We start from the raw sequence: 16,589 nt of genomic DNA, 5'->3' as shown, positions 1-16,589 counted from the left end.
AGATCATGATTAATTAATTAAATTAACAAAGTTTAGGTTAGATTAAGAGTTAAAATTAATTATAATAAATTAATTAATTTTATTTCAGTCAAAGGTAATTTACTTTCTAATTTAGAGAAGATCGTATAGAATTCATCACACATATATATGTGTGTGTATAAGCACATATATATTAATTTTTGCCCCATGATTAAAACTTCTGGATTCTTTGCTGAATTTCTATGTAAATAAATAGGAAAGAAAGAAAGAGAAGAAAGAAGCAAGTTAAATCTTCAATCAAAAGAATGGAAGTAAAATCTAGCTAGAAGCAAAGGTATATGGAGAAACTAAACTTGTCGCATAAACAAGGGGCCGGGGAAGAAGTGCATGCATGCAGGCGTGCACATTATTGTATTATACACACAAGTAGTAAGTGTTGGCTAGGAGAACTAAAGTTTGAGAAAAACAAACTCCTCGATAGCAGAAACGGAGCCGATGTTTTCAAGAGCAACTTTGTTTGGTTCTTCATCGACGCCAATGGCCATGATAGCCATCTTCCCACGGGAAGTCCTTCCAACGCTCATGAAGCTAACATTGACATTGTGGTCAGCCAGTATGTTTCCGACGCGACCAATCATCCCTGGCTGATCGATCTGGCGGCAAAGGATGAGGTTCCCTTCCAAGCTCACATCCACACCGAAGGACCCAACGCACGTAAGGTGCGGCATCCCATCCTTCACTTTCCCCTCGATGCTGATCTCACCGTTTACCTTCACAGCGCTCGCAAATTTGGACTCGACATTCGAGATCTGAACCTGAATGGAATCCAGGGGCAGCTCCGGCGATGAGTCAACCACTATCCTCTCCTCGCTTATGCGGAGCCCCTTCTCCTTGGCGGTGAAGTCCGCATTCACAATGTTGACAATTGAATTTGATATGGGCTCGATGATGCCCTTTGTGATCATGGCTCTGAGGAGTCTGGTGTCCAGGTCATCGTGTCCTCTCGCTGATCGGTACACCACCTTCACGGCCTTGATGCCTTTCCCTCCGGACACCAACTGCACCGCAAGTCTCCCAAGCTTCTCAGCTAGCAATACGTATGGTGCCAGCTCTGACACCACCTCAGGAGCAACCATGGGAGCATTCACTGCAGTTGCCGACAGCTCCCCCCTCAGTGCTCCAACAACAGCCTCTGCTATCTCGATTGCCACACCCTCCTGTGCCTCTTTTGTGCTGGCTCCCAGATGAGGCGTCACCGTTACGTTCTCGTGTTTCACTAGCTTGCTATCTTTTGGTGGGGGCTCCTCCGCGAAGACGTCGAGTGCCGCCTGGGCAACTGTTCCGGCGTCAAGGGCTTTGACCAGGGCATCTTCATCGATTACACCACCTCTAGCAACATTGATGATGCGGACTCCTTTCTTCATCTTTGCAAAAGTGGCGTCGTTGAAGATCTTCTTAGTAGTTGCGGTAAGCGGCATGTGCAGAGAGATGAAGTCTGCGGCGGCGATGGCATTCTCAAATGACACCAATTCCACCCCAACAGCACGGGCCCTGTCTGCCGGGGCATAAGGATCATGTGCAATCACATTCATTCCCAACCCTTTCGCTCGCCTCGCCACCTCAGACCCAACTTTTCCAAACCCCATCACTGCTAACGTCTTCCCAACCATCGATACTCCCACATACTTGTTTCTTTGCCATTTCCCTGCACATGCACCACATAAACATACCTATGCATATTTGCATGATTATGAACAACAATAGAAGGTAAAGCAACAGAATGGATAGATGGATACCGGCTTTGATGGAGGCGTCGGCTTGGGCAACGTTCCTTGCCATGGCAGCAAGGAGAGCAATGCCATGCTCAGCAGCTGCAATGGTGTTGGCGGTGGGGGCGTTGACTACAAGGCAGCCGTATTCGGTTGCAGCTTGAAGATCGACATTGTCAATGCCGACACCTGCTCTGCCGACAACCTTCAGCCTTCCTTTGGAAGCTTCGAAGACCTGCCTGGTCACCTTGGTGGCGCTCCTCACTATCAGCGCATCACACGACGAGATCTTGTTGCACAGCTGCTCCGGTGACAGGTCGTATGCGCACTCCACCTCCCCGACCTCACGTAGCAGTTGCAGCCCCGCCTCTCCTAGCTTCTCCGACACCAATATGGTGGGTTTTGAACCATGAGGGGACAGATCCTTGCTGCTTGTTGCGGACGAAGATTTCGAGTCCGCCGTCTTCAACACACTGGTGACGTTCACCACCGAGGCACACGCGCGCTGGCAATAACAAGAAGCGCAACGAGAACCAGATAATGATGAGACTCTCAGGAAGGGGTTTTTGGTGGTTAATGAGGCAAGCGATGTTGATGCTGATCTCGTACTCGAAGGAAACACGGCTTTGGTGTACGTAGACGACGCCATTGATTGAAACATTATACAATTTTACAGACTTTTCTTTTTCTTCTCTTGCTGATCTCTCCACTTTTGAGGGCCTTTTTCATTATATATACAACTTTGACTTCATTTCCAAAGCCGTTAATTTATCACTGGCTATAAATAATTCTTATAAACCAATCGACTGCGGAGGAGCTTATAAACCATTAATTTCAATTCCTAATATTATACAAGTGAAATTTCATTTCAGGTCACAATTCATTTTTCCATTACATTTAATGAGAGGTTGCCATGGAGACCGAACCACATCCGAAGAAAACCACAGAAAAAATATGTTCTTTGCCTCTTCTGCATTTTGCTTTTGACATATATATTAAAAAAAAAAAAAACCATACATTTCTTTTGTTATTAAATAACTATAAAATACTGGTAATACAATCCTTATAGAAAACAACAAAATTTATATATACATCTAAGATCAACAAAATATCAATAAGTACACTTCTGTAAAGTACAAGTAATCAACAAAAAAAATATGAAAATCACACAATTAAAATTTCTAAAATGAGTTTTGATCCGTCACCTTATAACTCAATCTTTATTATGCATTATGAGTTATAACTCGGTGTTAACTATCATTCATTCTTTTGTTTGTAACTGACACCTTCATTACCGACTTAATGACCATCATTTCTATCTTAATGACCAAACGGTCATAACATCAATTTTATGCCTATAAAAAGAACCTTCTATATCTAATCTCAATACTACATTCTATATTCATAGAATTATTATAAATAATACATTCTATATTCATAGAATTATTATAAAACGAATACATTCTATATTCATAGAATTATTATAAACACAACATAACACATGATAACTTTCATTTCATGTCTTACATTCTATATTCATAGAATTATTATATACCTCTTAAACACTTACTGACTTGAGCGTCGGAGTGTCTTTTGCAGGTACCCACCCCCTTGTTCTCTCTTTGCCGACATATAACTCATCCCGACGAGAAGTTTGAAGACATTCATTGACGGACGAGCTATACACCAGCTAAATTCAGCAAGAACAATTGGCGCCGTCTGTGGGGACGAGTAAAATCATTCCCACTCCCCTTAGGTTCATAAAACTTGATTTACATTCAAATTTTTGAACCAATCTCAACAATCTTATTTAAGATTTTAATACCTCTTATCAAATTTTAATCTATCATAACTTTTTATAAAGTATTTACTTTATACATTCAAATTGCTTCATTTTTACGTATCATAATATTCCACATCTCATAATCGATTAATGAACCAATCCGAGAATAAACTCGGCTTTCAATCAATCTGAAACGAACTCGGTTTTCAATCAATCCGAGCACAAATTCACTTATCAAATTTGCTTATTTTTTTTTCAAAGTTCTCTATTTACACAAGTAAAATTATATATTTTATTCAACATACTTTTATATTTATACTTTGAGTAACTAATACTTACTGATTTATTAGTTATATTCAAACCTCACTATATGTTCTATACAATAATGACATATAACAACCATGTCAATTGCATTTTTATTTCTTATGTATTATATTTTTACTGCTTAATGATTTCATTTATACAATTAAATGACAGTAATGATGAGTTTAAATATTAAAATTGGATTCCATCAAAAATTAATTATATATCAATTGTATATAACTGTTACACTATTCATTTTATACTATTAAATTTTATGTTACTATTTGTTTAATGTAGAAAATTAAACAGGCAATTTACTATTATTACACGAGGAATATCCCTCGTCATACTGTAACTGCTAGAAACATTATACTAAATGTATAATTCATCGATAACTGTTATCTTACTGCTTTATTATCAAATTAAAGCATGTCCTACAAAATAAAATTCAGATATTCACATTTGGCATGTATGACATTCATATATGTCGTCTTCTTCTCTACAATTATCAACTTTCAAGGTATATTTTTTTTTTTTACTTTGAACTATTTTACTTTTACAATATATATTACTCAATATATGTTGCGACTTTATACCTATTCATTTTCTCAATTTATCTTATTCATGTCAGACCTTCACTGTAAATTGTAAATATTCAATAACTAATTGCTTTGAGAGAGAAATTTATCAAGAAGTTGTTGTGGGTCGGAAAAATTCCCAAGACAATTAACCACTATATCCTCGAATCATACAATCGATTCCGTCAATGGATATCTATCTCTGAACTTTTCAGTTCACATACAATCAAATGCTAAAATTGTTCTTAAGCGGAAAAGTATCCCCCACACAACTATCTTGATTGAATGACTCTTATCATTCAATTATTTTTTGAATAAGTGCCGACATAATAACCCGACTAAGCTTGGGGGCTCACCATATCATTATTCACTCATCTTTTAATCGAGTTATAACTCATTTTATTTTCTAAGCTTAGCCTGGATCATATGATCGGCGGACAAAGCTTGGGGGCTGTGATCCGTCACCTTATAACTCAGTCTTTATTATGCATTATGAGTTATAACTCGGTGTTAACTATCATTCATTCTTTTGTTTGTAACTGACACCTTCATTACCGACTTAATGACCATCATTTCTATCTTAATGACCAAACGGTCATAACATCAATTTTATGCCTATAAAAAGAACCTTCTATATCTAATCTCAATACTACATTCTATATTCATAGAATTATTATAAATAATACATTCTATATTCATAGAATTATTATAAAACGAATACATTCTATATTCATAGAATTATTATAAACACAACATAACACATGATAACTTTCATTTCATGTCTTACATTCTATATTCATAGAATTATTATATACCTCTTAAACACTTACTGACTTGAGCGTCGGAGTGTCTTTTGCAGGTACCCACCCCCTTGTTCTCTCTTTGCCGACGTATAACTCATTCCGACGAGAAGTTTGAAGACATTCATTGACGGACGAGCTATACACCGGCTAAATTCAGCAAGAACAAGTTTAATTAGAGAGCTAATTCATATGAGTCAGTGTTTTAAATTTTAAATACTAATCCTAGATCTTAAATTATATACTATAAATTTTAACTTTAAATAATCTTATATTCTCCAAAAAATAAAGGTTAAAAAATAATCTTACAATAAAAAAAGTTAACTAATGGTATCTATTTAAAAGTTGGTTTTTTGTGTTTTTTATTAAAATTTATATTGATTCAATATAATATTAGCTAATTTATATTATTTAACTTTTGTTTTCTAAACTTATATCCTATTATTTTATTGATTTTTACTGTAAACACTTATTTGTCAAAATGTCTCTATCTATGATAAGTGGAATCCTAATACTTTACCGTATAATAATTCATGTGAAATTCAATTTACTATTATCATATTGTTGGATTATGTATAAATGTGTCTGTGTGAAGATGTTCGGAAGTGGTAATAAATATATTTGATAATAAAGTTACGTTAAATAATTAATAATTTTTTTGAACAACATAAATAATAAATTTTAAAATTAATCTAATTTAAGTAAAATATACTGTATTCTTAAATTATTCACTTAAATCTTAATATTAGAATAATTATTTGTATATTTAATGAATTAAATATTTAATATATCTATTGTTCATATTGTTTAATATTTTTATTATCTATTTATATTTTTTTATAATTTTGATGTGAAAGTTAGTAAAAATTTAAATAGATTTATGTGAGAATTGAGTTTTAAAATATCTAAACTATTGAAAATATTATTTATAAAAAGAGGTGATGATTTGGTCATTATTTACAGAGATTTTTTTCTGAAGTTAGTGAGTGATTTTTTTTCTACTGAGTTTACATAGAATCAATTATTTTAGTGAGGATAATAACAAAGTAGTTGAATGGCAGCTCTTTTTTACTCCTCAAATCGAGTCGGACTCGAGTTATGACTTATGATACTTGTGCTCTAAATAAATTGGGCAGCTTAACCTGCCTGCCCTTTTGGGTGCTCTCCTCTAACTCTTGAAAATGGATTACCAAATGAATTAATCAATTCTTTAAAAATAAAGTAAATTTTCAAATTCCAAATTTAGTTTATTTTTTGGTCATTTAACAATCATATTTTATTTTTTAAAAAAAATAATACTGCACGACTAATAAATTTATTATTTTAGATTAATATTTAGCTAATAAATATATTTTTATATATAATATCTAAAGAATACAGTATGGTGTTGATTAGATTTTAAATATTAAATTTTAATACTTTTTTAACTAACGTGACAATTTTTTTTTTAAATTTAATACTAAAATGTATCTCTTTAAAAACTAATTATCTGGATGTCATTCTTTTTATATTACTATAATAAATTATAATTAAAATTAAATATTAAATTAATTGCTACCTAAAAAAAATGACACTTAAATAATTAATTTCAAAAAGTGATATTTTAATAATAAATTTTAAGAAAAGTGATAGATTAATAAAAATAAATCAAATTTTAAACTCTAATCCTAATAATATAAACATACAATGTTAATCCAAAGTATATATGCATTAATAAAAATGGCTCAACTCCTAACATTTACTTTTCAAAATATCACTTAATTCATTTGGATTTCCGATTTTTGGTTTAGAGAAAAGGAAAATGCTACGGTGATAAAAACATATTCTTCATCAGCTGATGAAATTACGTAAAAGGCACAATTAAGTCATGCGTGTCTCTTATTTTTTGAGAAGAAAAGATAGCTTTCTGCAGGAGTTTGTCTTATATCATGTCTCCCTTTTATGGGATTAAATGAAGTTAATGATATTAATTTTTTTAAGTTAATAACGACATTGTTATTATTTTAGTTAATTTTTTGGGTCTTTTTGGTGGATTGGCCAGTTTTTTTTGTTGTGATTTGGACATTAGGTATTATGACTAATATTTTTAATCACTAAAAAAATTAGGATTTTTGTATCACAAATTTAAGATTGAAACCCATTATGACTAAAAAAAGGAGATTGAATTATTGGACCAACTGAAATCATAAAAATAATAACAATGATAATAAAATAGAAGAGAATGCTTACTATGATGGTTTTGAATTTAAAAAATTGAAATAAATAAATTAATAAAAATAAAAAATATAAATTAAATGATGAAAACTAATTTTAAAATTTTGTAATTCTACCATTTGTATATTATTAATTATTTATATTATTTTATTTTTCAACTTGTGTTGGTTCATTATTGTTATTATTCTTTAATATCTATCTATCATTTATGATTTTTTTATTAAAATAAATATTCTAAAAAAATTTAATTAGTTAAATTTTTGGTTAATAAGAATTTAATTAGTAATGAGCTATATCTTAAATGACATAGTCTCTCCATACTCAGCTAAGAAGTTGTAGGTTTGAGTTTCCTTATTTTCGATAAAAAAAAGAAAAAAATTTGATTGGTATTTAAAAATTATCATTATTATTTTATATTTTCATTAAATGATAGAGGAGTGCATACTAATATTTTGTAATTAAAATTAATATTTTAATATAAATTTTTTAATATTATAAATTTTATATTTTGTTTCTTTTCAAAAGTTTTCGATCACACCTATTTCAAGTTAAGTTTCAAAGTAGTCCCTGAACTTACCTTCGAGTCTAAGTGCATGTTTGGGTGTCATTATTTTGTTAAAAAAGATCTTTTTTCAATTAAAAAATATCTTTTTTTATCTTTTAACGTGTTTGGCAAATTTTTAGTAGTAAAAGTAAAAGCACTAGTAAAATCAAAAAAAGATCTTTTTTGAGAAGCTGTAATTTACATCTTTTTTTAAAAGATCTTTTTTCCTTAAAAAAAAGATGTTTTTCATGTAATAAATAAACAAAAAAGTACTTTTATATTGTTATACCCAAACATAATTGATAGATAAAAAGACCTTTTTACATGAGATATCCAAACATAAAATTACTTTTACTTCTCTATAAGATCTTTTAAAAAAAGATAACTCAAAAAAAGATCTTTTCTTAGAAGCTCACCCAAACAAGCCCTAAAAGTAATCCCTGAAATTAATAATCACTCAAATTTGTCTCTGAACTTGTACTCCGAGACTTATAGTAGTCCCTGAAATATTTTTCGTTCATCAGAACTTTGAAACAACGTCATTTTGAACAAAAAAAAAAGAAGCCTAAAAAAACGTTCATCGTTTTATATTAAAAAAACACAACAACCCCCTTCTTCTTCTTCTTCAACTCTATTCTTCTCTTCTTCTTCAACAAATCACAAAAATAAAAATCAATAACACAAAATATCACAAAAAAATTACCATTAATTAGAAAAGATCAATCAACTTAAATAGCAAGTATCAATCAATCTAAATAGCAACAAGCACAAAAAATAGCAACCACAAAAAATATAAATAATTACAAAATAGAAAATAACTAAAATTAACCATTGTTGTTATATTAAAACAGGATCAGCAGTAACAATCACCCAAAATATTAAAGAACAATGATTGAATAACTAAAAAAATTAAAGAAAAAAATACCATGGTTGAGAGAGAGAACCGTGCCAGAAGAGAGAAGAGAAAAACCGAGCGAAAATGGAGGCAAGCAAACAATGGCAGCAGCGAAACGGAGGCCCACGAGAGGCGGCAACAGCAAAGATTGAGAAGAGCTCTTGTGAGTGTGAGATTATAGTTGAAAAGGAGGAGAAGGAGGGCATCAAATTATAAAGAAGAAGAGGAAGAGGAATGATATCAAGTTGGGGAAGTAGAAGGGGAAGGGTTGGAGGAGGAAAAGGGGTCGGATTGGGGATGAAGAAGGAAAAGGTAAAGGTTGGGAGAGGAAAAAGGGGTTGGGGATGGGGATAGAGAAGGAAACAGATTGAAAATTAGGAGGGGGTGGGGATCTACTCTGTGCTTCTTTCTTTTTTCTTTTTTTTTTCTTTAATAAAATTGGGGGATTCTACGCCACTTTATTTTTTCTTTTTCTTTTTTTGTTTTTTTGTTTTTCTCAAAACGACGTCGTTTTAAGGTTTTGATAAATAGAAAATACTTCAGGGACTACTATGAGTCCTGGAATACAAGTTTACGAATGAATTTGAATAATTATTAACTTCAGAGATTACTTTGAGACTCGAGTGTAAGTTCAAGGACTACTTTGAGACTTAACTCCACCTATTTATAAATTGATGTCCTAGAACTCTTCACATTACACAAAGCACACCCTGATAATCACAACTATATTTTTTAATTTTGTATGATTGTTATTATTCTCACACCAAAATCTTAGTTTTTTTAGGATTGTTATTATTCTCACACCAAAGTTCTTGTTTTTTTTTTATTTTTTTTAGACATGGATAAAATCCAAAATCCAAATCTCCTCTTAAACTTTCCATCCCAAACTCATTCATTCTTCCCTCTCTACTACACATGTAGCATCCTCTCTCACCCAAAATTAGCCTCTCATAAAAAAAGAAAACATCGGCAATAAAGATGCATCTAAAGTCAGCAAGCTTTCTAAACATGGACGAGATTGCACAAAACACTGGTTCTAATACAACTTAATTTGATTTTGCTAATGAAAACAGTAGAGAAAGGATGCTGCATGTATAATAGAAAGGGAGGAATGAATGAGTTTAAGACGAAAAGTATAAGAGTAGATTTGAGTTTTGAATTTTATCCATGTCCAAAAAATAAAAAAATAAAAAAAACAAGAATTTTGGTGTGAAAATAATAACAATCATAAAAAATTAAGATTTTGGTGTGAGAATAATAACAAGTATAAAATATATATATATATATATATATATATATATATATATATATATATATATATATATGATCATTAGGGTGTACCTTGTGTAATGTGAAGAGTTTGAGCATCGATCTATAGAAATAAGTGTGACCAAAAAATTTTGAGAAGAAGTAAAATATAAAATTTATAATATTAAAAAATTTATATTAAAATATTAATTTTAATTATAAAATATTAGTATCCATTCCTCTATTATTTAATGAAAATATAAAATAATAATGATCATTTATAAATACCAATCAAATTCTTATTAACCAAAAATTAAACAAATTAATTTTTTTTAGAATATTGATTTTAATAAAAAAATTCATAAATGATAGATAGATATTAAAAAATAATAACAATAATGGACCAATACAAGTTGAAAAATAAAATAATATAAATAATTAATAATATGCAAATGGTAGAATTACAAAACTTTAAAATTAGTTTTTATCATTTAATTTATATTTTTTGTTTTTATTAATTTATTTATTTCAATTTTTTAAATTCAATAGATGGTTTCAGTGGCTAAGAGAAGGGGGTTGAATCTTAGCCCCCTTTTTGCTTGATTACACTTTCTGGTCTTTGAAGAGACTTTTCTATTTTTGTCTCGTCCCTAGCCACGAGACTTTTTATTTTTGTCTCGTCACTTGGCACGAGATATTTTTGGTTTTTGCTCCTGGACAGTAGAAACAGAAATGGAGTAGGAGAGAATGAGAATTACACCCAGATATATCCTGGTTCAGCTGCTAAGTACAATGCAGCCTACATCCAGTCTCCATCACAACAATGATGGAATTTCACTAAAATCAACTTGATTACAAACTGTAAAGTGTGCTAACCCAACTTACAAGGGGATTCCCACAGAATCATGAAACACAACATAGACGTACAAAGGAACTCTAAGGACATCTATAGCTTTTCTTTTAATTTTGCACTCTCTGCCTTTTTCTGCTCTATGACTTTTTCATACAAACCTCACTTGTTTGCCTTTTTTCCATGAGACTCAAGACATGACAAAATTAAACAGAAAAATTACAAAACAGAATATATTGAAGGAGAAGAAAATCTGTAAGCTTAGGTAGCTATGAGACTTCTGTGCCTTGCACTATCAAACTTTTCTTCCTTATTTCAAACCGTTACTGTTCACCCCTTTTATAGAGAAGAGAAGTCTTCACAGTTGAAACAAAACAAAGCTTAACTTATTTTCCTTCAAAAACAGAACCGGTTCGGCCATAGAGAGAGAAGAGGTAACTCATGCAAAACCCAACATGCAAATACCTATAGTTCTTCCTTGGTCATCACTCTTCATCAATCCGAGCGCTCCATCCTTGACTTGCTCTCCAAGATGAATTTCTGGCCCTTGATGCTTCATGATGATGATGACTTCATCTGCTTCAATCTCTGTCTCTTCCATCACTTCGCCACTCTAGCTACTTCCTGTGGTGGTTGAACAGAATCAAAAACAAGCCATGCGTCCAAGAATCTCCTCCTTACTGGCCGAATCTTCTTCTTTCTTTTTGGGTATGAAGAGCTCGATATTACCTCACCAAATCTTACCATTTTTGGTGAAAATCTCAGCCACAACATACTTTTATTTTGTTATGTTTTCTTGCCATCATCATGATGATCTTGTAGTGTGATCTTCCTTCACTTCGGTAGCTCATTTTTGCTTCCATGGTTTCCTGGACAATGACCGAAAGAGAAGAAAGAGATGAGAGAGAAGAAGCAAATGGAAGAGTAGCAATTAAATGAAGTTAAACAAATTAAGTGGAGAAAGTTGCTTTTACTTTCCTTGCTTGAGTGTCGTGCAGCACAAAGCAAATCAATCATGTCACTCATACTCTCTCTCTCTCACTTATGTTTCCAATGCATGTATTAATTCTTCTAAATAAAACTTTGAGTTCCATCACATGCTTGGAGAAATGATCCATTGAAGACATCAGACAAATGATAACATTTGCTTTCCTGATGGATTTTGGATCAAGCATTGGATCTTAGCATAGATCTTGGGCTTGTAACAATAACAAAATCAATTTGGCCCATTATAACAACTAGGTTCAGCCACAAATTAATTTGGACATTCAAGGCTGAGCAAATAGTGAAACACTTGGGCTCATTAATTTTGTTTTGGCCCAAAATCAATTCAGCCATGCTCATCAATGTATTCTTACATTAAATCAAGGCTGAGTATAATTGGGCTTGTATCAAAATTTTATTTTCGGCCCAATCAAAATCTACATCACAAAATTATTAATAAACATATGTTAAATAAAATTAAATTAATAATTTTGTAATTACAAATTTTAATAATATTTATTCATCATTAAAATTAAATTGGAGTTTTCCAAATTCATCAAAAACCATCGTAGTAAACATTCTCTTCTATTTTATTATCATTGTTATTATTTTTATGATTTCAGTTAGTCCAAAAACTCAATCTCTTTCTTTTTGGTCGGGTTTCAACCTTAAATTTGTAACACCAAAATCCTAAATTTTCTGGTGATTAAAAATATTAGCTATAATACCCAATGTCCAAATCACAACAAAAAAACTGGCAAATCCATAAAAAAGACCCAAAGAATTAACTAAAATAATAACAATGTCGTCATTAACTTAAAAAAAATTAAGTTGGGTTGGTCTAGTGGTTAGCTCACTAGTCCGCTTAAGCAAGTGTCGGGAGTTCGAATCCCGCCTTGTGCATGCAGCAACCCATTGGCCAGCGGCAAACCCTTAAATGGAGCTCAGTACCGCGGCGGATTAGTCCTTGACCTGTCGGGTTGGGGAATACCGTGGGAAACCAAAAAAAAAAACTTAAAAAAAATTAATGTCATTAACTTCATCTAATTCTACAAAAAGGAGACATGACATAAGACAAGCTCCTGCACCACTTTAAAACTATTTTTTTTTTTTGAGAGAATAAAAAACACGCATGACTTAATTGTGTCTTCCACGTAATTTCATCTGCCAATGAAAAATATGTTCTTTATCACGTAGCATTTGCCGAAAGAAAAATAAATTTGACTAAAGAATAATAATACAGTGCCATGTGCCATATTTTTATTGCTATATGTCATATTTAAAAAGCATTTTGGCTCCACTGTTTCTGTTTTATCATAGCATCTATCACTATGTTACTGTATCTTGTCTTAATATCACTTTAAAGTTTAAATACATTGTAGATAAATTATTTTTTATTTTTCTAATCTATTATTGTCCAATTTAGATAATATTCTAATTTAACTTGAAATCAAGATATCTTGCTAAAGGAGTAAAGGTACGTGTTAAACGATCATAAATAAGGGATTTTAATTAAAAAAATTAAGTGCACGCTGGTTAGTATATTCAATATTTTGTAAATTAATAAATGAAAATAAGAAATATTAAAGAAAAACTGAAAATATAAATACAAACTTTGTTAAATGTTAATTGATAATTTAATATAACTTTTTTAATCATAGAAAAGAAAAGTAATGAGTATTGTGAAAGAAAGGTTTATAATTAGAGTAACAGAATAAAAAAAATTGAAGGAGTATAAATTAAAATCAAATAACACGTGTAATTATATATAATGTTTTTTTTAAGGAAAAATATAGGTAACTAACAACATTTTTGAATAATGTGTGAACAATGTAAATTAATAGAGTTAAAAAAGTAAATTAATCTTAAATTTAATTAATAACATTAAATTAAAGTATAGTATATTTTTATTTAATTGATAATTATTTATGTTATTTAAGATGGCCATTGTTTACCTATCACTCTTTTTTTTTTATCATGAATAATTGTAATTGTAATTAAACGAACATAGTTGAATTGAATTGCTAATATCTTGTGTTAAATTAGATATCTTGTTAACTAACCATCCAGCCATGCAGTGGCCAGTAATTAGATAATCCTAAATTACAAATGATGAAGAGATATTGCAAACATCTTAAAAAGTAGTGTTAATATCAAATTCAGGAGTAGAGAATACATAGTTTCTAAGCATTTATTTTCTACAATACTAAAATTTATCATGATGAAGAAAAGAAGGGAACTGATATGGGATGCTATTTTTTGTATAAAAGAAACATTACAGCAATACAGCATGTAGCTAGTGTGGGACGAAGCTTTCTAAGTTATATAATCTATCTTGTAAGTAAACTCATTATCGGGCCGGGGAACAAACATACAAGTCAGCATTGTACTGTAAATAAATGAAAGAGCAATGCTAGGGGCCAGCATTTTTTGTGTTTTTTAACCATCAAATAGCCATTAAGAATGTTTTTAATGGTGTGAGATTAAATCCAATGGTGTGGGATCATTCAATTTTCTCTTGACGGTTAAATACTGGCCAAATTTTCAAAAAACTGCTGGCCCCAAGACTTTCCCTAAATGAAATGTAACAATAGCAATGACATATATATCTCTGGTATTGCAATATGGCCTTTGCAAAACTATCTTCAAAATTGGGGCTAACTGCTACTTTGCGACGTTATCAATCAATCAATATGTATAGTGAGAGAGATAGATACCAAACAAAGTAAGGGCAATTGACAAAGCCATATTCACACCATCAAAAGCTACCCCCGAATTAGAACCATTATTTCCCTCATCTTCTGAAGGACTTGGGGCCACAGGCTTAGGCATCACAGCTGCCGGTGATACTTCTGGAGCTGGCGATGTTACTGGAGCCGGCGAAGCTACTGGCACTGGTGACACCACGGGAACAGGCGATACTACTGGAACCGGTGACACTGTTGGCACGGGCGATGATACGGGAATTGGGGACACTGCTGGAACGGGCGATGCTACCGGCACCGGTGACACTACCGGGACTGGTGACACTACCGGAACTGGTGAGACTACCGGCACTGGTGACACTACCGGAACTGGTGATACTACGGGAACGGGAGATGCTACCGGAACCGGGGAATTCACTGGAACCGGTGCGACCACCGGCACTGGAGACACTACGGGCACGAGGGACTTTTCTGGAACCGGTGCAACCACCGGCACCGGCGACACTACTGGGACAGGAGACAAAACAGGCACCGGCGACACTACTGGGACAGGAGACAAAACAGGCACCGGAGACTTGACTGGAACTGGGGAAACTACAGGCACGGGGGACTGAACTGGAACCGGGGCGGGAAATTTAGGTGGAACTGGTGACACTGCGGGAGGATTAACAGGAACGGGGATGACAGGTTGGGTTGGAGAGGTGGCATTTGCAGTTCCGTTTCCGTTTCCACTATTTCCAGTTCCATCTCCGGTGATACTGGGGGGCATGAGGATGGTGCTAACTTGCACCACCGATATGTTGTAAGGTTGTGCGGCAATGGCTTTGATGAGATTGACGCCTGGAGCTTTTAGGTCGGAGGCGGAGGTAAAGATGACGGCCCCCCCGGTGGCAACGTTGGTAATCTGCAAGAATCCCTGCATGTCTTGGGCTTGGCCTGTTGTTTGGAAGAGAGTGGTGGCGGTGACGGTTCTGTTCCCAATATGCTGGAACTTCTGGACGTCAAAGTAGTCAAGTATGACGTGCAGGCTCAAGAGCTTCTTTATGAGGTCCATGGATTTCCCCGACAAGGGCGCTATCCCGGCATTGTCCACCGCCAACACCGTTATGGCTGCCCTCTTGTTCACCTCCTCTGCCAACTGTGTCTGCGCCAAATAGTTGCTGAAGCTGCTGAATGTCGGGTATCGCGATAGTAGCTTTGTTATGTCAAAGCACGTCCCTGGCGATGGCAATATTACCAGCACCGCCATTACCGATACCAATATACTCCATGAACACGCCGCAGTAGTAGCCATGTTGAATCTCGATTGATTTGATAAATTGGAGACACACGCACTCACATTCATGTATATATACACACGCGTCGTGCTTCTGATCGAACCATGATGAATGAATGAAGTAGATGGACCAGGTCTGGTTTATTCCGCATATTCTTAGGAGCTTTCCTTCCATGCTAAACCAGACACGCGAGCAAATGATGGAGACCCTCTTAACTCTCTTCTTTGACAATGTATAACTTCTTAGCTATAACTGTTCTCTATAATTAGCTTACTACTCTTCTATCCTCCACTTTAATTTGGATTTACTAGTATACTAATTGCCTCATGGATGTTTAGTCTAGAAATAAAAGAGTTGGTCGTCACATTTTTTTTTTGTTTTATTACGCTAAAAATCAATTATCAATATATAACAACTAATTTAATAAATAATTTTTTATATATATAAATTTTTTTGTATTTTATTTTCACATTTTCTATTTTTCTATATATATATATATATATATATATATATATCAATTACATGCTTTTATATTAAAGATCTATAATCGTTCAAGGGAAAAAGTAAGAGATTTTAAATTGTTTCACTAATTACGTATGTCTTCTTAAATAAATATATTTTTATTATTAGTAATCTAATAATGGAAAAAAAAATACATGC

General features: G+C 32.9%; 2 protein-coding genes across 4 annotated transcripts; both read right to left on the bottom strand.

Moving 5' to 3' along the window:
* Window positions 1-296: 296 nt before the first annotated feature.
* LOC130940221 (D-3-phosphoglycerate dehydrogenase 2, chloroplastic-like) lies at window positions 297-9,261 on the bottom strand. Of its 3 annotated transcripts, none has more exons than XM_057868300.1 (3): window positions 8,896-9,261; window positions 1,776-2,718; window positions 297-1,684 (listed from the first exon to the last, which is right to left on the bottom strand). In XM_057868300.1, exons 2-3 carry the CDS (start codon window positions 2,407-2,409, stop codon window positions 429-431), a joined length of 1,890 nt encoding a protein of 629 aa, XP_057724283.1. In that variant the 5' UTR covers window positions 2,410-2,718; window positions 8,896-9,261; the 3' UTR covers window positions 297-428. The 3 variants fall into 3 exon arrangements, 2 of the variants coding, with proteins under 2 accessions (XP_057724283.1, XP_057724284.1); XM_057868301.1 differs by lacking the exon at window positions 8,896-9,261 and adding an exon at window positions 3,304-3,826 and having other exon boundaries at window positions 1,776-2,526; XR_009070252.1 differs by lacking the exons at window positions 297-1,684; window positions 1,776-2,718 and adding an exon at window positions 8,168-8,617.
* Window positions 9,262-14,635: 5,374 nt separating this feature from the next.
* LOC130940146 (fasciclin-like arabinogalactan protein 3) lies at window positions 14,636-15,946 on the bottom strand. Its single transcript, XM_057868194.1, has one exon. The coding sequence runs from the start codon at window positions 15,944-15,946 to the stop codon at window positions 14,636-14,638; it is 1,311 nt and encodes a 436-aa protein (XP_057724177.1).
* Window positions 15,947-16,589: the final 643 nt, after the last annotated feature.

The sequence above is a fragment of the Arachis stenosperma genome, chromosome 7, assembly GCF_014773155.1.
Source record: "Arachis stenosperma cultivar V10309 chromosome 7, arast.V10309.gnm1.PFL2, whole genome shotgun sequence".
Classification (NCBI taxonomy): domain Eukaryota; kingdom Viridiplantae; phylum Streptophyta; class Magnoliopsida; order Fabales; family Fabaceae; genus Arachis; species Arachis stenosperma.
Note: the sequence above shows the minus strand (reverse complement) of the source record. Positions and strands in the feature narration are given on the sequence as shown.

Excerpts from the sequence above, each read along its gene's own strand:
- LOC130940221 (XM_057868300.1), bottom strand. The coding sequence starts at position 2,409 with ATGTTTCAATCAATGGCGTCGTCTACGTACACCAAAGCCGTGTTTCCT. Across the intron at positions 1,685-1,775 it reads CGACGCCTCCATCAAAGCCG|GGAAATGGCAAAGAAACAAG; the intron begins GTATCCATCTAT and ends GTGCATGTGCAG.
- LOC130940146 (XM_057868194.1), bottom strand. The coding sequence starts at position 15,946 with ATGGCTACTACTGCGGCGTGTTCATGGAGTATATTGGTATCGGTAATG.